This window comes from Neofelis nebulosa, chromosome 14 (assembly GCF_028018385.1).
Source record: "Neofelis nebulosa isolate mNeoNeb1 chromosome 14, mNeoNeb1.pri, whole genome shotgun sequence".
NCBI classification, from domain to species: Eukaryota; Metazoa; Chordata; class Mammalia; order Carnivora; family Felidae; genus Neofelis; species Neofelis nebulosa.
This window is the reverse complement of record NC_080795.1, coordinates 44720006-44743924: the sequence shown is the minus strand read 5'-3', so window position 1 is coordinate 44743924 and position 23919 is coordinate 44720006. Positions and strand designations below refer to the sequence as shown.

General features: G+C 38.9%; 1 protein-coding gene and 1 long non-coding RNA gene across 3 annotated transcripts in view; one reads left to right on the top strand and one right to left on the bottom strand.

Annotated features, from left to right (window-relative positions):
* Positions 1-21405, top strand: part of STK3 (serine/threonine kinase 3) — a 285970-nt gene extending 264565 nt beyond the window's left edge. The window contains 1 exon segment of the mRNA XM_058698688.1: positions 20029-21405. Coding sequence (XP_058554671.1) covers positions 20029-20187 — 159 coding nt within the window. The 3' untranslated portion in view covers positions 20188-21405.
* LOC131494362 (uncharacterized) lies at positions 7543-21644 on the bottom strand. 2 transcript variants are annotated; one of them, XR_009253343.1, is made up of 5 exons: positions 21441-21644; positions 9839-9927; positions 8789-8870; positions 7981-8417; positions 7543-7607 (listed from the first exon to the last, which is right to left on the bottom strand). It is a non-coding gene; the product is annotated as an uncharacterized LOC131494362 (long non-coding RNA). The 2 variants fall into 2 exon arrangements; XR_009253342.1 differs by lacking the exon at positions 7543-7607 and having other exon boundaries at positions 7755-8417; positions 21441-21638.
* Between the last annotated feature and the right edge of the window lie 2275 nt (positions 21645-23919).

Genomic DNA, 23919 nt, shown 5'->3' with positions numbered 1-23919 from the left:
GGCTCTGTGCTCATGGCTCAGAGCCCGGAGCCTGCTTCCAGTTCTGTGTCTCCCTCTCTCTCTGCCCCTTCCCCGCTCGTACTCTGTCTCTCTCTCTCTCAAAAATAAGTATTCAAAAATTTTTTTAAAAATTAAAAAAAAAAGGTCATTGACACATAGAACAAGAAATTCTAGGGGAGCATTGTTCCAAATTTGGGGGGAAATTATTATTGTTAAACCTGCTGTTTACAAGATTCTCAAAGTTTTAGCCCACAGGGACATGGTGGCAGTGTTTTGTTTCACTTCTTTAAGCTTGATGTTTAGTTTTATTACAGTATAGCTGTCAGATGTTGCTTTAAAAGCCCTTAAAAGATTTAATTGTCTTGGGCAGCGTCTGACTTGGCTCAGGTCATGATCTCACAGTTCATGAGTTCAAGCCCCACATCAGGCTCTGTGCTGACAGCTCAGAGCCTGGATGGAGCCTGCTTTGGATTCTGTGTCTCCCTCTCTCTCTGCTCCTCCCCTGCTCACATTCCGTCTCTCAAAAAGAAATAAACATTAAAAAAAAAAAACTTAAAAAAAAGATTTGTCTTTATTTTTAAATATTTCAGATGCATGCTTTTTCTGTTCAGACCTCTTTTTTGTTATATGACCTGGAGGTATTTTCTTCAGATAGTATTTAATCTTATTATGGATTAATGTTTCTGATACTATGATTTTTTACTTTCCAAAACATAGCAGCCTTCAGAACAATCTAGTCAAAAACCTATTGCAGTCAACTCTAACACTGCTTCATTGGGCTTGAGAAATGAAAGGCTTTTGAGGTAAGCTAAGGGAAACCATCTCTGTCATCATGGTCTTTTCCCTCATTATTTTTTATGTAGATAGGTATTCTACATTCTGCCTCCTCTTCTGGCCACTGTTCTTGGTCTCTCTGACCAAGTCAATATTCACATGTTAAGCAGAAGCCTTTCAGGCACTTGAACCTGAGAGTCTACCAACCTCTGGCCTCTACCCAACAGTAAGATGTCAACGATTTGAATTGAGGCTCCTAATATGAAAATTGTGGTAATATATTGATCAAGACATTTTAGTTTGTTGAATGTGGGTATACGGATGAATTCTGATTTCACGAAACACCATCACAGTAACATCTTTAATGATTAATATTGAATTGTTCCGCATACCTTTAAATGTGCCATAGTGATGATAAACATTGATAAATTGATACACAGAATCTTCCACAGTCGTTTTTGAAATGTAAAATGGCACTCATTATTAATGTATTATTTATGAGTCACAGCCGGGGTGATGATGCATCATCCCTTGTTACTATCTACTATTAGCAGATACTACTAAAATAGTAGCATCTACTCTTTTGTCTGTGATAGGCCGCTCTTTAGACAAATTACACATTGATTAGTAAGAATTCAAGCTTTTCAGTGTCTGGTCAAGGCAAAATTCCACCTCAAAATTCAACAGAATCAAGAGAAACTGCAGACCCTGAAAAGATATTTACAAGACTTGGAAAACTCTTGGACTATGGGGATATATTTATGCTTAGTTCTTTTAGCTTATTGAACAAGAATTTATTAGGCACCTGCTAATTGCTAGGTTAGGACCTGAAGGAGGAGGAGGAGGGAGTGAACAGTAGTGTAAAGTGCAGCTTGGCGGGCGGGGGGGGGGGGGGTCAAACAAGATAAAAACTATAAAAATTCATTTGATTTTAGTGACTTAAGAAGAGTGGTGTGGAGAACATGAGGGGGCAGAAACAGTGTGAGGTGAGTTGAAGTGTGGTTACCATTTTAGAAAGTAGACACTTTTTCTCCACACATCTGAGACGTTTGACTTTCAAGAGGAGAAAAGAGAAGTATGGCAACTAGAGGGGTGGTTTGCTGTGTTTAAGACAGGATGTATTTGGAAAGTATTTCAGTTTTGATGCGTAAAGAGTTTGATGGTGCACAAAGAAAGAGAACCGTATAGTTAGGTTTCTAAGACCACCCCTGGCAATCTGGCCTTGGATCAGAGGGGAGGTATGAATCCTCCCTTAAAGCAGAGTGTATGGAAGATGGATGGGCAGGAATGTTTCTACACTGCATTGCTTTCTATTCAGAAAGAACCTGGAGCTTTGTCTTGTTATGAGAATCACAAGCTACTTTGTTTTAATCAAAAGTAATAGCTTCCTTTCATAGTACTTTTGATCTGTTCTTTATCTGCCATATAAATAAAGGCTATTATGCCTCCTAATGATCTCTCAGGGGTTATCAAAAAGTAACACATTTTTGAAGGTACTTTACAAAATTAAAGAATTTTAAAATGCTAAGTGCTTGCATAATCATTCATCTTAACCTCATAATTTGGGGGCCATTTTGCTCCCAATTTAGTATGGATTTTATGATCCAGAGCTGTTATTTTTTTTTCTATTCCTTTTTACCTACTGATTTTCATTTACCTTCTTCTGTGGATTTTTGCTAGTTCAGGTATAGTAATTAGTATTAAATTATTTCTTGTAAACAAAGCAGAAATAATATGAAACCAAATTTTTGGCATAAATAAAACATCTTTCGGTTTACTGTGAAAATTCTCGTTTTTATCTTCCGTGTAACAGAAGATAAAGATTGTAGACTTAGCATAATACCTTGTACATTCAGTCATTTGAGATCTTAGATTTTGAGGAAATTGTGTTATTTAAGGAAGCCACTAAATCATTCTACACCTCATTAATTTTTTTTTTAATGTTTATTTTTGAGACAGAGAGAGACAGAGCATGAACGGGGGAGGGTCAGAGAGAGACAGAGACAGAGAATCCGAAGCAGGCTCCAGGCTCTGAGCTGTTGGCACAGAGCCCAACACGGGGCTCAAACTCACAGACCGTGAGATCATAACCTGAGCCAAAGTCGGAGGCCCAACCGACTGAGCCACCCAGGCGCCCCTAAACCTCATTAATCTTATCTATAAAGTCAGAATAATGCCTATTTCCAAGTTATCTGTCCCATTTCACAGAATTACTATGAGGTCCATCTGATATGTCTGTAAACATGTAAAGTGTAAAATTTTTTTTTTTTTAATTTTTTTTCAACGTTTTTTATTTATTTTTGGGACAGAGAGAGACAGAGCATGAACGGGGGAGGGGCAGAGAGAGAGGGAGACACAGAATCGGAAACAGGCTCCAGGCTCCGAGCCATCAGCCCAGAGCCTGACGCGGGGCTCGAACTCACGGACCGCGAGATCGTGACCTGGCTGAAGTCGGACGCTTAACCGACTGCGCCACCCAGGCGCCCCAAGTGTAAAATATTTTAAAATGTATTATGATGTGAAAAATATTAGACCCCAGGCTCTCCTGGCCAATTACAAGCTCCCCTTTGACTTGAAAGCACACTTGAATAAGTGTGATAAGAAATGAACACAGCTAGCACAGGGCTTTCACTTACCACTTAAGCATCACTGACTCGTAAGTTTCTGTGCTAATCTACATCTAATTTAAAAATCTCTAAGAAACCATCTCTTTCGGGGGGGGAAATTACTGCAGCTGATAAACTATGTATCTCTGTATAGGGTAATGTTTCAAAGTGCCAGCTCTGAAATTAGGCTGCCTTGGATTCGAATCCTGGCCATGCCTTTTAGCAGCTAAGTGTCTTGGGTAAGTTTAAATTCTTGGTGCCCCTGACAATTTTAACTCAGAAAAATGGTGGTGTTAACAGTACTGTTTCACAGAACAGTTGCCCTTCAGATGACAGCAGAGTCATTTAACAGCATAGTGTCTGCCAGTGCCATGTGCTCAATAGATGTGAGCTGTGATGTGTATGAAATTTATAGTGATATGAATCAATATATAAAATAATATTGCTTATAAAATAAGTACCTTCAGAAGATTAAATTATAAATAGCCAAGTTCTGACCAGATCTTTTCATTTAAGTAGCTTCACCCACGAGATTTTAAATACCTTTGGAAGAACATTTTCTCTCTTTGAATCATTACAATAGCTTACTTTTGGGGGTTCCAGATTTACACCTAGTAAGTAGTTGGCCACATACCTGTAGCCCAGAAATGGTAGTGGTGATTCTTTCTCTAACCAAAAAAGATTCTGAAATACTGTATACTATGCTTTAAAAAAAAAAAAAAAAAATGGAAGCAGGTCTCTGCTCTGAGAAGGCAGACAACCTGTGGTGCCAAATCTGGCCACTAGAGGGTGCCGATAGCCAGCGACCTAGCCCTTCCTTAGAGACTGAGAGCTTGCCCTTGTGAGAGGGGTTCAGGAACTGCCACTAATCATGATCTGTAGAACTCAGTGGTGTCATGCTTTCTCGGTTCCAATCACCATTGATCTGATATTGGCCCATCTGCCTTCTCAGGGACCAGGGATTGAGCTGGAAACCTATTCCCCTCCTTTGTAAACCTGTTAACGCTGAGCCAATTGAGCTTTTCATGTTACCCCTGCCCTTTCCAAAGAGGCTCACCCATTCAGAAATCACGGTGGTCACAATTCAGTTGATTTAGGAGGATTTAATTGTATTCTATCCTACTGCTTCCACTTTTGCTGCTCTCAGTTATCCTATAAGTTAATTTCTTAATGAGATTTAAGAGATTTTACAAAATAGTTACCAATTATTCAGTACTTCATCATTCTGCAAAGTTAAAAACCCACTACTTAAAAATCAATAAACAGTGCCTTCATTTTTATACTCAGAGCAGAGATTTGGCAGGGGATGGGGAAACTTCCACTGCTGTTGACCTAGCAAAACTACCTAGTAGGAAATCTGCCCTCTTCATTTTTAGTTGGTATAATTCAGGATGACATTCATTAAAGGTCAATAAAAAACAAAATTTCTAGTGATTGAAAAACTATAGAAAACTAGGAGATAGCTGACAAAATCTGCCACTGCCTCAGTATTTTAGAGTCCTCTCTCCTTCCTTGGACAGCATGGTCGAGCACAGTCAGCTTTTCTGTCAGATGGGCTAAGAGAGTGAGGGTGGTCTACGTAGAAGACTCTGGAATGAGTAGGGTTGAGAGGAGGCCTTGAGCTTATCTCCGAGGAGGGGCCAGTGCCTGTTTCTTCCCTCTGGGTGAGCAGGAGAGATGTGCGGATTGGTGACCCCAGGACTGGAGTGGGCCTGCCTGACAGAAGATTATGCATTTTGGTTAAAAGAACTTAGAGCAGGAAGAGGTTCATTCACCTGGATCTTCCTAACTAAAAATGGGGTGGGTGTCATGGGAACCCAAAAACGGACAGTGTTGTGTAGACCAGATTACAATATTTGCAATATTTAAGTCAGTTTGAAGGTAATTCCTCTGCATGCAGTATCTTTCAAAATGACTTCCTCCTGCTCTGAATCTAATGAGGCAAAGGAAATTTCTCTCACAATATTTTTGTCTAAGAATGCTTTGGAGAATTCTGACATTTGTTGGTACTAGGTCTGTTGGGTCATTTCTTAAGGATTGGAAGTTACGTGATATTGTATACTAATACAAAATAATTTCAGGATAATCATCCAGTGGATTAGCTCCTCTGAAAAACAGCATGTGCCAGTCACTTGCTAAAAACATTTTACGGAAAGTTCCTCAAGAGCACATTGAATTTAACAGCCATATGCTTTTTTGTTACTTTTCCACAGGAGGTAAACCAATAGTATTCTTTCATTTGATAAGTAATTAAAGATGCATTTTTCCTTTTATCCTTATTAAAATTGGACCATTTAAGGCTGAGGTGAAATTTCATCCTGAAAAATAAAATGTTAAGATTTGCTAGCAAAACTACTTCATATTAATGTATAGTATTCAAGCCAGAGCTCACATTCTGATCCCCAAGTTTCCACAAGAGACCACAACCTCCTGGCTTCCCAGGAGATGCAAAGTGAGATTGGCCAGTTAAGGTGAATCCCTCAATGTCCAGTTCTTGCTTCCGCTCCCATGTCCGCATTAGTGGTGGCACACTCAGCAAGCAGGTGTTTGATTCAAGGGAAGATCTCACCAAAAGTGCTTGCCTCTGTGAGAGGTGATAGCGATAGCTTGTTCCAAGCCCACGCTGGAAAGTTCTGGGAACGTTGGGAATGTGCTCATTTTACAAGGTGGTATTACAAATACGAGTTTGATGCCATGTTCTCTATTAAATTAGTTGGTACCAAAAACAATTTTTAAAAATCTAATTTAGTGCCATTCTCAGACCAAAAAAAAAAAAAAAGCCTTCATGAAAAATTCATTTTACTGTAGTCCCCTAAGTGTAAAAATTTTAGTTTGCTATAAATTTTTACCCTTAAGCTATTTTGCTTGCAAATGACACTGGCATATTACTGTCATCTTAATTTTCAGTGACTTATGCATAATAGTTGTGAGTCTAAGATGACAACATACCTCATAAACACTACTGTCCTCTCCCTAAACCAGAAAGTCAAAAGTTTGAAACATTACGTTTGCAAGTTGATGCCCCCCCATAAGACACATTTAATTTAGCCAGTTTTATGTTCACTTAGTCTCATTTTCTGTTTTATCTTAGATTAATAACATTTATGAACATATCTTAAAAGTTATTAACGAAAGGACAAGGGCAGAAGCTGTCATCTTCAGTTTTACTCAGTTAGTGGTTTTGCTTTGAAGTTTGCATAAGACTGATTGTTATTAAAGTAGGCAGGAATTTTTTTTTTCTTTTAACGTTTCATAGGAGCTCTCTGATGTGTATTCTTTTATTTTTTTTTTAATTTTTTTTTCAACGTTTTTTATTTATTTTTGGGACAGAGAGAGACAGAGCATGAACGGGGGAGGGGCAGAGAGAGAGGGAGACACAGAATCGGAAACAGGCTCCAGGCTCCGAGCCATCAGCCCAGAGCCTGACGCGGGGCTCGAACTCACGGAGTGCGAGATCGTGACCTGGCTGAAGTCGGACGCTTAACCGACTGCGCCACCCAGGTGCCCCTCTGATGTGTATTCTTTTAAATCCCTGAATATCTTCCTGGAGTTTTGACTGAATTCGTGAATTTGTATGTTAATATCTGGGAAATTTAAAATACTGTTTCAGCCACCAATCATGCCAATCTAAAAGTAATATTTATGTTAAATGTTATATTTTTGGTAAATTTTATTTTCTGAGGCCCATGTGGCAAGTAAGGATGAATAACTTTGATCAAAATTTGTCTTTGCTAAGTTTTAAAAAAATATTTTGCCATATTTGCGTCAGACCGTGATTCCTCTTCTGTGGTAGATTGATGCCTCAAAACTAGAGTCAGAGGTACCTGCTTATTTGTAGGTGTTGTTTCACTACTTAAAAAAATCATTGCAATCTGAGTTTCATGATTTGTGGTTTTCAGCTGACCTCTATTTTTAAACTTTTTAGAGATTTGTCGAAGTAAATTTTGCATCTTTAAGATAGGAATTTAAATTGTCAGAGTAAGTTTTGTGAAACTGCTGCAGTAGAAAGCTACAAATGGTTGTTCTTGGTGATGTTGGTAAGAACTCTATCCTCCCAGGGCACTTCATTCAATGCATGTTTGTCAAAAGAGTAAACTGTGGTGTTTATTATCATTTTGAAGAATTTTTTTTTACAGAAGCCATTTTTCTGGAAAAGAATGAGTCGGAATCAAAATAAATGTATTATCCGGCTTGCAGAATAAACATGTAATGGAGCATGAGACCATCCTGTAGTGGAATAAACGAAATATGCTGGATAATACCCTGATTTTCCCAGATACTCCTTTTCCTTTACTTAAGTTGTAAGTGCTCCTACTTGATAGCGTGAGCGCACGCGCGTGCGCGCACACGCACACACACACACACACACACACACACACTTTTTTATTTTATTTTACTTTTTTGGAGTTAACAGATGTGTGCCATAGTGTTGAAGGGGACTTTTCCTGTTGCCACACATTAGCACTAGAGACCGTAGCTGAAGACTGCAGTACCCCATATTTTGAGGAGAGCCACCAACAATTGAGGCCAGACATCTCTCTCCAGGGTTTACTAAAAGCCCTACCATCCTTCTTTCATTCAGTAAATATTTATTAGGTACCTGTTCCAGGTAGTGTTCTAGGCACTGGGGGTGCAGCCATTGAGAAAGTTCTACCCTTATGGAATTCACAATCCAGTGGTCTAGTAGAAGAAGAAAGTAGCTCTCTTCTTGCTTCGATTAAAGTCAGGGGTGGAGGGATGTCTTCCAGAGAGCCAGTCACAAATTGGTGGTGCCTGCAGGAGAGGGAGACTGGCATCTAGTATCCCAGCCAGCTGCTCGCTAAGCTGGTTGAACCAGGAAACCCACTGACGTGCCACTAGAGCAGAACTCAGTGGGGAAGTTCTGGGAGTCTGTGGGGCATATTAACATAGACATAAGGAAAAGATGCCTGGAATAAGAGAGCGATGTCCATGTCTCTCGCAAAGAGTTCTGTAGGTAGCAGACTTCTGTAGGTGGAGCCAAGGCCTGCAGGGTAACCGGGGTCATGTTGGCGTATTCTAGGAAAGAAGAGACTAGGGTACCTCTCCCTTTCCTTGGGTCCTGGTGGCCCCTGGAAAGTATGGAGAACAACCTCTGCAATCTCTGTGGCTCTAAACACGGAGGTCAGACATCATAATGCTGCCAAGGGGGCTTCCAGTCCAGAGGAGACAATACCTCACCCAGAGAGCTGCTCTCAAGAGGGGTGAGCACCATGATAGTACTGCCCACCCTGTCAGGAAATCCACACACACTCCTTAGTCACAAACCACCAGTAATCAACCAAACCAGAGCAGGACTGAAACCTCCTTCCACCAACAAGTAACCATTCCCATCACAGGATCCCTGTTTTCTTCCCAGCTCCCAGCTCCCAGCACCAGAGGAGCTAGACCTTGAAAAGAGATGGGAAGAAGGTTCTAGATGCAGGCAGCCTCTCTTTCCACTGTAAGCCTCTTGGTCTGTGCAAGCCCATACTGAGGGAAGGAACCAAGTTTATCATTAATATGACATTGAAGTTTATAATTAGTCTGGACTTTTAATAACTAGAAGTGACCAGAAATCAGTGAGATCTGTCCAAGATTCCTTAAGGGATGTGTCAGGGAAATTTGGCCTAGGACAGCTGAAAAAGTATGAGTGGAGAAAAATGAAACTCTTTTAAGTTTATATAATGGTTACACAAAGATTTGACTGCCCAATAAACTAGTTACGGATATATTTTAAGGACTTTGTAAAAAAAATTGTAATTTAAAAGAAGATTTTTATGTTTATTTATTTTTGAGAGAAAGAGAGAGAGCACAAGTTGGGGAGGGGCAGAGAGAAAGAGAGACAGAATCCCAAGCAGGCCCTGTGCCATCAGCGCAGAGCCCGACGTGGGGCTCGACCCCATGAACCGCAAGACCATGACCCAAGCCCAGATGAAGAGTCAGCCGCTTAACTGACTGCACCACCCAGCCTCCCCAAGGACTGTTTTTGGAAATGTTTATTATCTTCCATACTAGTCACAAAGTTAATTTTTAAAGAAATAAAATATATAAACAAAGTTAATCACTCAATTTGTTAATCTCATTTATGGCTTAATCAATGTTTTAAGATATTCAGAGTATTCATCGGAATCACTAAGAAAAGGCATCAAAGCTAATAGGACTTCTTCATCTGGCCCTTAATAGATCTAGAAAGATTTAATTAGTAATTTGGTTTTAAGTTACTCAGATTTTGTTGTATTGGGCCTAGAATTTTAGAGCAGCTTACAGTATAACAGGGCTATACAGGAATGAACTCCTCCCTGATATTTTTAGCAGACAAAACTACTACTAGAAACTGAAAAGCATAGAAGGAATGGGTATTCAGCTGCCATTAAGGAATGCAACTGAAATGTCATCATTCCTTTTTCACATGGGTGGCTCAAGTGTCTCCAGATCAGGGTGATGATAGGGATGCTTACCAGCTTGCAGCTCATGGGGAGATCCCAGCTGAACACAACACCAAAGCAGCGAGCGGACAGTCCGAATGGGCACAAGCCAAGTCTTGCTTCTGTATCAAGGGGACATGTCTTGTTGGTTTTGTCTTGGCATTTCTCTTATTGATAAAATGATGGTGTCTATCCCAAATCATTATGTAGGAATGTATTTATTTTGCTAGAGAGCTGATAAAATTAAAAATGCTTAAACATATCACTGACTTCATAAGGCCAATTATAGCTAAAATACAACAATAAGTTATAAATAAAATACTCCATTGAGAGGAAAGCTGGGATTTTTAAAAGCAGTGCTTCCCTACTTTTAATCTCTGAACAATCTGTCAGGAACTGTTTTATGTGATATCTGGATTTTGAAGTGCTTGTAGATCTTGGGAGACCTAGGAAACAGCTCTTAGTAGACTCCAATCCCAACTTCTATTAGTGGGTTTGATGTGGGCTGTGAGTGCCTGCATGAACACGTCTAGCTGGGAGACCTGTGGTGGGTCACTTGGGCTCTCCTGGTGTCCTGACCTCTAAAATAGGGCTGATAATATCTACCCCATAAGGTAATTGGTAGGATTAAATGACTTCATGCCCAGAGCGTAGGACAGTGTCTAACACATTGTAAATGATTAGTAGTCAGCACTTTTCTCTTCTCCTCCACTGATATCCACAAGAAGTGGTTTTCTCCCTTTTCTTTGGGAATGAAAATAAAATCCCAGTGTCTTAAATTTACTTTAGATGCCCTGAGGTTAAACAAATGCTTCATGGCAGTTTCTCTTTAGAGTCCTGAAATATTTATAGTCATTTAGTCAGTCAGCTGTAGACAGGGGCCACTCAGCTCAAACAAGGTTGCATGTAATTCTCTCTCCAAATAGTGTCTGTTTTGGGAAGAAGGTTCTGCTAGTAGATTAATGTGAATGTAGCTTTTAAGGGCATGTTTTACAGTGAAGAATTCCATTTTTACTCTTTAGTGTGTCAAGTGTGAAATTATCACAGTCTTCGTTATTTTTATAACTCCTTATTACTCCATATTTTAAATGTATCTGTATGTCTTTCTTTAACAGGCTTCATACTAGTTTGGATTGACTTGAGAGTTTGTGTATTCTTCTCAGTCTGGAAATGAAATCAGGAAATGCCTTAATACATTGGTATTTCAATGGTTTTTGAACAAGTGTCATACCCATTATCTCTGTTGTTCAGTCTTAGGGAAGAAGGCCCCTTACCTGTTTATATATATCTAAACTAATTGGCAGATTTGACTGGATTTTTTCTAGTATTTTGGTGCATTTCCCACTCTCACTGTTAGCAAAATGAGTGTGGCAGCCTCTATGAACAGTGTTTTGTAAAACCGAACCAGATTCCATTCAACACAGTAAAAATTTGAGCTACAATGGAATATTAGGGGGAAAAGGAGTATACTGCTCCAGGCCACAAACAACTCAAAACAGTCTGAGGCATGCACTGGTAAATCTTACAAAATGCTATAGGCAATTCAGCATCAAAATTGCCATAGAAAATTATTGTTGTTAGCCATTCTGTTGATAGTTCATATTGTTAGAATTGCTAGCAGATGGGAGAATAGATGAGTCAGGATACGGTATTAACAATCCATATTTTTTTAATCACAAGCCACTAATAAGGTCTGTAGCATCTGTGAGATTTAAACAGTTGCTAGGAAGAGTTTGTTTCCCCAGTAAACACAGCAAACCTTGTACAGGATTTTCTTGATTGACTATTTGACTAAATGGGTTAACATTAACATATAAGACCATTTGCTTCATTGTGACGGTGTCGTGTTTATTTTGACAGACTGATTATACCAGCAACTCATGGACCCGTTGAGTCTTGAATGTTATCACATTTATGCATTTTAAAACTTCATAATCTTATTTCTGCTGTTTTTAGAGAGTAAGACTTTTGAAAAAAACCTCTCATGTAATTGGGACTGTTTTTGACAAAATAATATAGAAATCTAAGTGTTTTCCTCAGAGAGCTCTTAAGATACTATTTTAGGAAGTAATTCACTCTTATCACTTGAATACAATACATTAGGTTTTTACATTTTTTTTTAATTTTTTGTTTAATCTTTATTTATTTTTGAGAGAGAGAGAGAGAGACAGAGCGTGAGCAGGGGAGGAACAGAGGGAGAAGGAGACACAGAATCCGAAGCAGGCTCCAGGTTCTGAGCTGTCAGCACAGAGCCCGACACGGGGCTCGAACCCACGAACTGCGAGATCATGACCTGAGCCGAAGTCGGACGCTCAACTGACTGAGCCACCCCGGCGCCCCCATTAGGTTTTTATAGTAGGTTGGATACATAAACTTGCAGAAAGTTCTGACATTACTGACAACTCTTCTTGGTCAGTAACTAGAAGCTTTTCTGGTTCTCATAGAGTTCAGAAGTAATTCTAATGATTAAAAGAGTGAGCTATCAAAACGATCAGTTTTAAGATTTAATCTTACCTTCTATCTTCTCACACCACTGTGTTGTCTGTGCCCCTGCGTCAGGCAAGAGCTAGTAAGTAAGGGAGCTGTTCATTTGCATATCATTTATTTGGACTTGCTTTTTCTTTTTTAAGGGCTACTAAGAAATATGGTTTTGCTGGGTAGTGATCTGTAATCCTCCCAACCTCCTGGACGGAATGTGACGATCCAGGACAGTTATTAACAAAATGGGCTGTGTGGTCAAGCTGTCACTTATGTCCCAAACTATACCAATTTTCAAACAAATGTTGACCTCTATTGAAAAGTGGTTTTGACTTTTTTAACTTACAAGCAATCCATCTACTCTTCTAATTATTGTTTACAAGTTAGTGTTTATATTTAAACTCTTTCACTTGTTTTAAACAGCCTTTCTATAAGAGGTGGGAAGTCCTAGTCTACCGAGTGTCCTGAAACTTAAAGAAAATGGTATTTCTACCTTGTGCTGACTTTCTGCAGTTTATTTCATTGTAAAAAAAAAAACTGCTTTATAAAAATATCGTATGCAAGGTTTTCTCTTCACTGTGATCTTCCTAGTTGAATATTTTCCCTTTCAGCTATTTTCCCTTTCAGCTCAGGTTGAAGACCCTAGAAATTTCTTGGCACCACACCCTTCCCATTCATGGTGTCGTAACATTTGGAACACTCTGGCAGTGCTAACTAAAAGTATCAAACTTGGGGCGCCTGGGTGGCTCAGTCGGTTAAGCAACCGATTTCGGCTCAGGTCATGATGTCACAGCTCGTGAGTTCGAACTCTGCATCGGACTCCGTGCTGACAGCTCAGAGCCTGGAGTCTGCTTCGGATTCTGTGTCTCCCTCTCTCTCTGCCCCTCCCCAACTCATACGCTCTCTCCCTCCCTACCTCTCTCTCTCTCTCAAAAATAAGTAAACGTTAAAAAACATATGCATCAAAGTTGTTATAATGAAAAAATGCATTGGCCTTGAGGTCAGATTGTATCTCTGCCATCAACCAACATTGTAACTTTGAGCAAGCTGGCTCCCATTTTCTCACTCAAAATAAGGAAGCTAAAATAGATCATTTCTGAGGTTTTCATTTGCAGTAAGATTGTGTGAGGTTTAACTCATAACCCAACCTTATAGTTTTTGCTCCTGTTAAACAATGGTTTGTTCATATGCAGTGGTGTTTAATAATCCCAGATTCACAAAGTGTTTCTCTGAGGCTCATATGATTCAATTTACCTGACCTCAGTTTAAACTCTTTTTATGGCAATTGATTTTCTTCTCTGTCCTTAATATGTCTTGCCCCCTGATACTTGTCATTTCAAATGTTCAAGAGAAGCATTCTTGTGAATAGAAAAACATGCCTCGGGTAATAAAACAGTATTGTCCTGAAACTCATCTCCTTTTCTGTGGCTGTGAATTTGAAGAAGTTCTGTCTTTGCTGATAAGACCTTCCTGTTACCGAACGTCTACTCATTTAGTCACTTAATGAAGTTATATATCCTTGATGTTCGTCACAGTTGTCAAACTACAGTTTTCTCTCAGAATGTTAAGATCTGAAAATCTAAGAATCATCGTTCGTTGTGCAAGTTCTGTGTTACCATTAAATTCAAAATCAAATGTTATTAAGTAGAATTAGCCTACAACATATAAAAGCCATCTCGAGATGAGTTATTCATTTTTATACATTTGTTCACATACAGCCATAACCACAATGTACGCATAACCTAAAATTCTCTTCACTGACTTCACTTACAGAACTCTAAACTGACAACTATGGTTTACTCTGCATTTATTTTGGAATTAGTCATCTGGCAGATGGCTATGGTAATATAGCTACTTTGTGTTCCTTGTATTGTAGAAAGATGGTTCATAAGTAACATTTCTTTGCTATATTTAAAAATATATAAATTCAAGTCAATTTACCACAAGCTCTGTTGATCCATAAACATAAGAATTCTGAAGTGATTTCCTTTCCTTTTTGTGAAGATTTTCAAGAAAGCTAATTTTAGTGACTAAAACTTCTGTCACAGTAATATTGATACTAATTCAGGAAGCTCAACTTTTCCTTCTTGTATAATCCTCATTAGCCCCCAAAATTGTTTTCATTTGGAGTAGCATTTTAAAAGGATGATAGTGGAATTGTTTAATATTACAGGACCATGTTTGTCATTATGAGTCTCCATAAAATTTTATCTGGTTTGTGACCCTATTTACTACTAAGCCGTCGAGCAGTAGTGCTTTCCAAGAGCTTGGAAGAGCTGCTCCTGCCCCATTTCTCCCAACCCCACAATCATTTTCATGCCTGTGAGGCTTGGTAGCTACAGAAATGCAGAATGCTAAATATATGTTATTAGGATTTATCATAAGTCAGAACTCAGCCAGAAGTGCATGTCTAAAATCATACCCACTGTATAAAAAGTGAAAACTTCTACCAGTTAGATTCACATTTTTTTTTTTTGTCTAGATGACACCATGATCCAGTTATTTAGAAATCTGATATTTCTCTTCTATTAACAAAACGACAAGAGCCTCTGGCAACAAAGGCTACAGTTTGGGGATTATTTTTTGTTGGATACCATAGATCGTAAGATCAAGGAGAAAACCTTGTCCTGGATAATCTGATCCTCATCAGGAGCTTCAGTTATAGCCTAAATGCTGATGATTCCCTAAATCGGTAGCTTTAATTTCTCTGCTGAACTCCAAAACTCCAAATTATAATCCATATCTAATGTCTCCACCTTGATGCCTTGTTCATATCTCAAACTCAGCAGGACTAAAATGTCATGTGATCTACTCCGGTACCTTATTAATGATAACTCTACCCCATTACCCTAGCTTGAAGCCAGAATCACCCTAGCCCTTCCTTCTTCCTGACCCTTCGTAATCAACCAGTCAACAAAGAAAGCCCTATCAGTTCTACTTCCAAGTCTCTCGGATCCCTCCCTTCTTCTGAGTCTCCACTTCCTTTTTCCTAGTCCAAGCCTCATCCTCTCACCAGACTGGGCAGTAACCTGCTGACAGGCCTTCCTGCCTCCATTTTCACCCATGGTATTCCATTTTCTATACCTGCTAGCAGGTACATTTTTCTATCTCATATATGATCATGTCACCAGTTATGTTCACAATTATCTAGCATTTCCTTCTTCGCTACAGAAAGTTTGTAGCAACATGCTTAAAGGTCTCCTGTCTCCTTCTGTCTCCTCTCCTGACCCCTCCCCCCATGGATCCGCCCCACATCCCAGCAGCCAGCTGAGGTCTCCAAAAGTATGGAGCATTTGGGTACCTTATACATTTCTATTCATGCTGCTTCCCTTCTGCCCTGTCCTATTTGCCATCTTCTCAGCTTACCCATCCTTCAGTCAATTAGCTGTGTGTGGACCTGTCTTGCCAGCTAGACTGCAAGTTCTCTGTGGGAGGTAGAGTGTTCTATTCATCTCTGTATCCACGTGCTTGGTCCATAGAAATTACCAATAAATATTTTAATAAATGAGTACTCTGGAGTTCTCTGACAGCTCACCTGAAAATGTAACTATGTATGTTTCTTACATAGATGTCAGATTTCCTGTAACTTCAACCTTACAGAGCCACAAATCTGAAATCAAATTTTTTAAAAAACAAAAACACTAGAAACAGGTGGTACAAGCTTCAGCACTAAAACCATGCTCTGTCTTTCCTAAAACAGCCTCAGCCCTTCATTAACGTATTTATTTTTATTTAGTGTAATGCTTTCTAGGACCGTTCAATCACTTTTCTGGTTCCCAATAGATGAACAAACTATGTAAAGAGAGAATGATATCTTTCTCTCTTTATGTCATGAAAAGAAGCTGATAGCTTTCTCTCAAATGAAGATAAAAAGCCAAAAAGGAGAGAGGAAATTAATACATGGCATAGATTAGTAGTAGAAATTAATAATGGGGATTCATCATTAAGGAAAGATTGCTTTAGGTCCTGTGTCCTCTCCTTTAGAAGCCGGCATATTCTGTAAAGTACTTCATAAAGATTTTCTCTTCAAAACGGTTGAAACAAAGTTTTTACCACCTAAAAAACTAAGATTTAGATACTTCATAAATTTTCTTATATGGAACATCTAATTCCCTAACAGTCCTGGATGATTCTCCAACACAGACCTGTTCGTCACACATTTTACATATTGAAAATATACAAGTCTATTAGAGGAGGAAAACTTTCTTCTAAGTAGCTTCTTTCTCTGAATTTAGTCCATTACTGTAATATAATATTTATAAACTGTTGGTAATTTGCCCCAGTAAGGTAGTATAAAATATTTACAGGAATATGTTAATGCAAAAATTGTTTTCCTTTGCTTTGATGCTGTTTCTCCTAATCTTAGAGTAACCCATTCCTTTGAATCATTTTTTTTCTGTATTTCTATTTACCCATCCTCATGCCATGGTATTTAGCAGTACAGTTTGATAGTTTCTAACCATGTTTACAGTATCTAAAGTTTAAATATTTTTTAGAATATCTGACAGGGGGACCTGAAACTCATTCATAAAAGTCAATTACAAAATAATAATAAATAAATTTAGAATCAAATACTAAATTGTGTTGTTTAAATTATGAATGTTATATTGAAATTCAGAGATGGGAAGATTAGTGTGGACTGAAAAAGAGACAAAAGTGAAATGGGATCTCATGTAGACAGCACCCGGATGTGTCTTTCTTTCATTTTTTTTTTTTTTTTACATTTATTTATTTCTGAGAGACAGAGACAGAGACAGAGAGCGCGCGCGCAGGGGAGGGGCAGAGAGAGAGGGAGACACAGAATCTGAAACAGGCTCCAGGCTCTGAGCTGTCAGCACAGGGCCTGACACGGCACTCGAACTCACAAATCACAAGATCATGACTTGAGCTGAAGTCGGACACTCAACCGACTGAGCCACCCAAGTGCCCCGTCTTTCTCAGGGAAACAAGGCCCTATGTGGTGTCTAATTGGTTCTTCATCCCCCCCCCCCATCACCTGTTCGTCCAGTTCAGAAAGTTCTGAAGTCCCCTATTGGCTTATTCTTTATCCTCCCAGAGATTTGAACATATTTAGCCATATTAATAGTGGCATGATTAGTACTTGGGTTAAAAATTAGTGAAGAATATGATAAAATACAATGCATGATAATATAAATGCCTATAATGGTGTGATATAGTAAAGTAGCTTCTTTTTATGACAGCGCATATTGTATATATATATTATTATATATATGTATACACCAGAACTTTTCATACACCAAAGCAAGTGGTACTCACCTTCAGAATCATCATCCTAGGAGCCCACATACTCTTTCCCGTAACACTGTCATGCCTATATTTTTGGAACACCTCTTTTGAATTTACTTCAGAGTCCGTGACTCATTCTTTTCAGTATCCTCAGTGGTGACAAACCTTTTTCAGTGAGAATGGATTTTTTAGAACCAAGAGTAATTTAGGGCCAGGTAAGGTGAGGAAAGTGGAAGGATCAAGCTGAAAAATGCTATTTTTGGTTAAAATTGACATGTTGACTATAAAGTAATGAGAGCACTTTCTGATTTGGCTCATAAAATAACCGAAGACAGTTCTCTTATTAAAACAAAAAATTGCTGCAAGTGTTATCATATTAAGACCAAGTCTGAATTACTCTCATGGAATTCTCCTGCTGTGGAGCAGATCATGATTCCCTAAAGTCCAAACCCTACTTTGCCTAGCTTGGGACCCCACCAGCCCCTGGTTCTGCAGCAACCATAGTCCTTCCTCAACATGGTGGAGCTTCCTCCTCAGGGCCCTGCTCATCTCTGAGACACCCCCCTTTTCAAGGACCAGCATGATCCCTGCTCCCCTGAAAGGGATCAGCTTAGTGACGCTTCTCTCTTTTTGTTGGGAATCTGTTTTAAAAAAAAAAAAAGACCAAGAAGCAATAGATGTTGTCCCCAGGAAAATGTACACTGAACCTGCGAAGTTGGGTACATGAGAAGCTTATTCATGGACTTAAGAACCTCTCACTGCAGTCAATCTGTACTATATGTAGTAGGGTCTTGTGTCAGTCCCACATATTTCTAGTTGCTGATCTCCCCCTTCTGACTAATATGCAGGTTTCCTTTATTTTTTTTAAGAGAGAGAGAGGGAGAGAGGGAGAGAGTGCAAGTAGGGGAGGGGCAGGGAGGGAGGGAGACAGAGGAGAGAGAGAGAGAGAGAGAGAGAGAGAGAGAGAGAGAGAGAGAGAGAATGAATGAATGAATCCCAAGCAGGCTCTGCACCACCAGCGGAGAGCCTGATGTGGGCCCCAACCCATGAACCATGAAATCATGATCTGAGCCAAAGTGAGGCGCTTAACAGACTGAGCCACCCAGGTGCCCCAATTTGCAAGTTTCTTAAGGCAAGGAAATAGTTCAGTGCTTCTTTGCTTTCCTTACAGTACCTACCAAGATGCTGAATATGTAATAGCATTCTGTAAATCACTGTGGTTTAACAGATTTTTTAAAACCACTTACCTGCCACCATTGCTTTAATAGTTTCGGAATGAGACAAAGTTTTAGACTTTTTTTAAATGTTAGTAAGATAAAGCCCAAGTGTTAGGTTATATATTTCAGGGCATCTTAAAATATGTTTCTCAGGAGATAATCCATATCTTGCTGTTTTCACATATAAAAAAAATTTTAATGTGTATTTATTTTTGAAAGAGAGACAGAGCATGAGTGGGGTGGGGCAGAGAGAGAGGGAGACACAGAATCCAAAGCAGGCTCCGAGCTCTGAGCTATCAGGACAGAGCCTGACACAGGGCTCAAACCCACAAACTGCAATATTATGACCTGAGAGCCAAGGTTGGACCCTTAACCAACTGGGCCATCCAGGCGCCCTGCTTTTTTCACATATAAATAATTACAGTAAAGCTCAGCATGCCACAGATCCTGTTATGTAGAATGGATTTCATCCCCCTGACCTGAGGCCTCTCACCTCCTGTTATACAGAAAACCAGTAAAGGATTGCTAGTGTTGTCTCTGGAAGCCAGAGTAATTGAACTGAATCACTATGGTCAAACTAGATCATTTAGTCAAATCACATCATTATTGTCAAACTATAATGTAGGTGGTGAAAAGCTGATAGTTTATTCTCAAATTGACCAGCACGTCAGAATTTACTCGGCACTAATATATCAGGCTTGGGATATTTTGAGGCATAAATTAAAAACCTTATTGTATCAAAATGTTTGGGATAGAAGTATTCTAGGTAATTTAATTTTTTGATTAACCAAGTACTTAAAATTGAAGCAATTGGTAAAATGCAGGATAGAATGGGTAATTTAACCTGCATTCAATCTTGTCACATTCTTGGGTGATCTCTTCAAGTGTTCACAATTATGACAGTGCTCCAGAGCTGGCGAGGATGTGAGAGGTTAGAGTGAATATATCCGGAGCATATCCTGAAAGTCCGTGTGTTGGCAATGGTGGATTTGTTTTTCTGCCCTTCTTTAAAAAACTAATACTTTTCATCTGCTTATTTTTCTCATTTGTTCTTTCCTAAAAGCAGAGGTTTTTTTTATTGCTTTTGTTGCAGAATTAAGATTCTTACAAGGCGTGACTTTTTGGTTCTTTAGTGAAGGAATTCCTGTTTTAGTTATTGAACCATATTTCAAAGACGTTGTAGAGAGTTCGCTGAAATATTCATGCTAAACCCCATTAGATTTTAACCTATTGTAGATAATTTTATCCTGTATTGATATCTTCACTTTTTTCTGTTTCTAGTTAAAAAATCTAAGTCTAGAAGAACTACAGATGCGGTTAAAAGCACTGGACCCCATGATGGAACGAGAAATAGAAGAGCTTCGTCAACGATACACGGCAAAAAGACAACCCATTCTGGATGCAATGGATGCGAAGAAAAGAAGGCAGCAAAACTTTTGAGTCTGATTTCTTCCCTGTTTGTTTCTATAACTATTCTGGAGACCAAGAAACCACTAAGAATTGAAGGAATATTATTATTGGGTTTTTTTTTAATCCCTAAGATTTGTGCTCTACAACTAGGCAACAGTCCAAAATTGACAATGGTACCTATCTAGTAAATTTCCACAGGGCAGAATTTACAACTATAGCCACTATGTTTTCATTCTTAGGTAATGAAAACAACAGAAAGGTATTCTTCTCTAGATCTGTCAGCTGCATGCCAGCACTAAAACTGTGTTATAAAACAAAAGCTGTGTTTAGAGACCTTGAAAATCTGAAGCCATTGTTTAATTGTACAGCACCGAAGGGCTTTATGTTACAATATTCTTTTTTCTTATTTCTGGTAGCTTATTTATTGTATCCCCTACATAAGCTTATTTATTTATGCTGTTTCACTTTGTTTTGTTTTTAAGGACGAGATCAGGATAGCTTTGGTGAAGGTAGGGCGCATTAATAATAGATGATAACGTACAACCAAATTATACTTTCAGCAGGGAGCTATGGGGGTACATTCCTTGATTTCCAGGATAGTTTTCCAATAGAAGCAAAGCAATAATAGCAATAGTACCCAAATGGGCCAGACATTTTTTTTATACTGAAGCAATAATTCCATTTTTACCTTCTGAAATTTTGTTTAATGTTTTTATTCCTGATGTTTGGTACAAATAAAACTATATTTAGATCACACGGAGCTATAATGTTTAAAACCAAAGAAATCAATGGAACTCTTGCACAGAAAAGTGTGGTAAATATTTTAAAAGAAATAAATCCTTAAAACAAATGCAATTTGTTTCATGTTTCATATGTAGGTCTGATAGCTAAACTGTATCAAACTGTAATAAGCTCATCAAATTTATTCCTGCGAAAATGTGCTCAATTGTCACAGGACTTTTTTGTTGATTTCACTTATTTCCTGGGAATTGGTAAACATCATGTGCCTGACGATAACAAAATAGCAGAAACATTTGTACTGAACTGTACCAGCCTTGGGGACTGAATAAAAAGATTAAAACCATTAAAAAGAAACTCATTTCTAAGCTGAATGAAGGTTTGCGTGATTGATCTGGGACCAGTCATTTCCGAAGCTACATATGGCCATCTTGACCGTGTTTGGTCTTTTGTGTGTTTAATTACTGTGTGTAAATCATAAAGACAAATAAATTTTACTGTGCCACCCAGCGTATTGTGTCTCTCTGTCTTTGCAAAAAACTCACCAGCTGGATTCTATCTTTTCCTGGCGAGGCAGGTATATTAGTGAGGACGGGCTGGATGATGGATAACAACCGTGAAACCTCAGTGGCTCAGCGTAGTAACACAGCTCATTTCTTTCTGATGCTCCGTGCCCACCCCCGCTTGGCAAGATACCCTGCTCCTGTCACTCTCACCCAGGGACCCCACCGATGGTGCCTTCACCCTCTGTAACATTAGTGGTCACCCTGGCAAGGGAAGGAGCACTGACAAGTCACACAAGCTCCACTGTGATACGTGTCAGGTTGGCCACACCCTGAGTTCAGAACCAGTCACGTGGCCACTCCTCATTTCAAGGGAGCAAGGAGATGCAACCTTACCATGTGCCTGGAGGGGAGAGAAGGGAGATGCCGGCAGGTTCACTGATGACCACCAGAGAAGGTATATCCTCTCCAGAGAGCTTTTATTCCATTTTAAAATGGCAGATGCGTCCCGGGTAGTGCCTTGAAGTAACATTTATCTCTGCTCTGTTGAGTCGTTATAAGTCGCATAGGAATTACAAGATTGTTAAAATAGTGGGAAGTATTGAAAAATTTCTAAAGGTAATTCAGAATGAAGACTAAATCTACAATATATGCTTCAGCTGCATACTTACGGAGTCTACTTGGGACAGTCAGATGAGTCAGTCCCCTCAAGCACCCTGCCTTTTTTACCCCTTCCTTAATTGTTTTTCTTTTCAGAAAGAAAAGAAATACCCTGCCTAATTGGGTGGAATCAGATGACTGACTTGCTACCATCCAAGTAAAACCGCCCACATGAAATGTCAAGAAACCTATGAAGAGGATTTCTCTCCAGTTTGCTAAATTAGAAAATGTATGCAAATTAATTCGATGAGGCCTGTTAACCACTCTTTCTAATTCAGTCTCAACAAGAATCCTCCTTTTAATAGTAAACATTGAATGTTCCAATCACATTGTAATTTGTATATAAATAGGTTTTATATCCTGTTGTTATTTTTATTCTTTATACACACATACACACACACACACACAAGAGAATTAAGAGCAGTGAGCATATTTTTATTTTAGAGACTTAGGAAGCTCTAGAATATTTTAGGATAATCTTTTAAAATTCTTCCAATCTTCTCAGTCTCTGCCCCCCACCAATCAAAAAAAGGAACTTATGATAAGTTTTGAAGAACCAAAAGCCATGAAAGAAAGCTTCAAGTCTAGGTAAGCCTTGATTAATCGTGATGCTGAGGCAAGAGTTTTCTGGTTATTTTAATGAGTTTAAGAAGAAGCCTCTTATTATCTTAACCTTGGCTTCTGAGAACATTCCAAAAATAGGTAAGTGTACTTTCTGCACACCCCCGTCCTTTCATAAACGCAGAATTGTAAGTGTGATTGTAGCTAATGAGGATTTTGTCTTGCCTAAAATCCAGCATCATTGTATATGTTGTTCTGTAGATGAGAAGGTTTTTTCTGATCCTAGATGACTCATTTCTACAGAGTTACAATACACTTAGCTTATTTTAGCAGTAATAGTTTTATGTTCATAATATGAGCTAATTTGGTCAATATAAATTGGGGAAGAGGGGTGCCTGGGTGGCTGAGTCGGTTAAGCGGCCGACTTCAGCTCAGGTCATGATCTCGTGGTCCGTGAGTTCGAGCCCCGCATCGGGCTCTGTGCTGACAGCTCGGAGCCTGGAGCCTGTTTCAGATTCTGTGTCTCCCTCTCTCTGACCCTCCCCTGTTCATGCTCTGTCTCTCCCTGTCTCAAAAATAAATAAAACGTTAAAAAAAAATTAAAAAAAAATAAATTGGGGAAGAAAATGTTTTTATTTAAATGGATTTCAAAATAATACCATCTATTATTTGGGACATATACTATTTGTCAGGCACTATGCTAAACAACCTTACATACATGACTTACGTGCTTTTGTGTTTCTTTCCTCTGCTTATTTATTGAATCACATCCCCAAGGTTTAAAATCACTCTCTACTCACTGCAGGATATGTAGCTTCTCTAGCGGAAATTCTATAATACATCAATAAAATGTTTTTAACTTAGTCACAGGAAATCTTTTCAAATTACTGACACATTAGCATTCAATAGGAATGCTATTTTTGTTTCCTATTCTGTGTCAAAGATTAATGATTAAAATAAATCCTGAAAATACTAATGATACAACACTCTAAATAAAACATCATTTTTTAGGGGCACCTGGGTGGCCCAGTCGGTTGGGCGTCCGACTTCAGCTCAGGTCATGATCTCATGGTCCGTGGGTTCGAGCCCTGTGTTGGGCTCTGTGCTGACAGCTCAGAGCCTGGAGCCTGTTTCAGATTCTGTGTCTCCCTCTTTCTCTGACCCTCCCCTGTTCATGCTCTCTCTCTCTCTCTCTCTCTGTCTCAAAAATAAATAAATGTTTAAAAAAAATCATTTAAAAAAAATTGGAGTTACATTGCATTAGTAAACTGTTACCAGGCATAGGCACTTAATTAGGTGT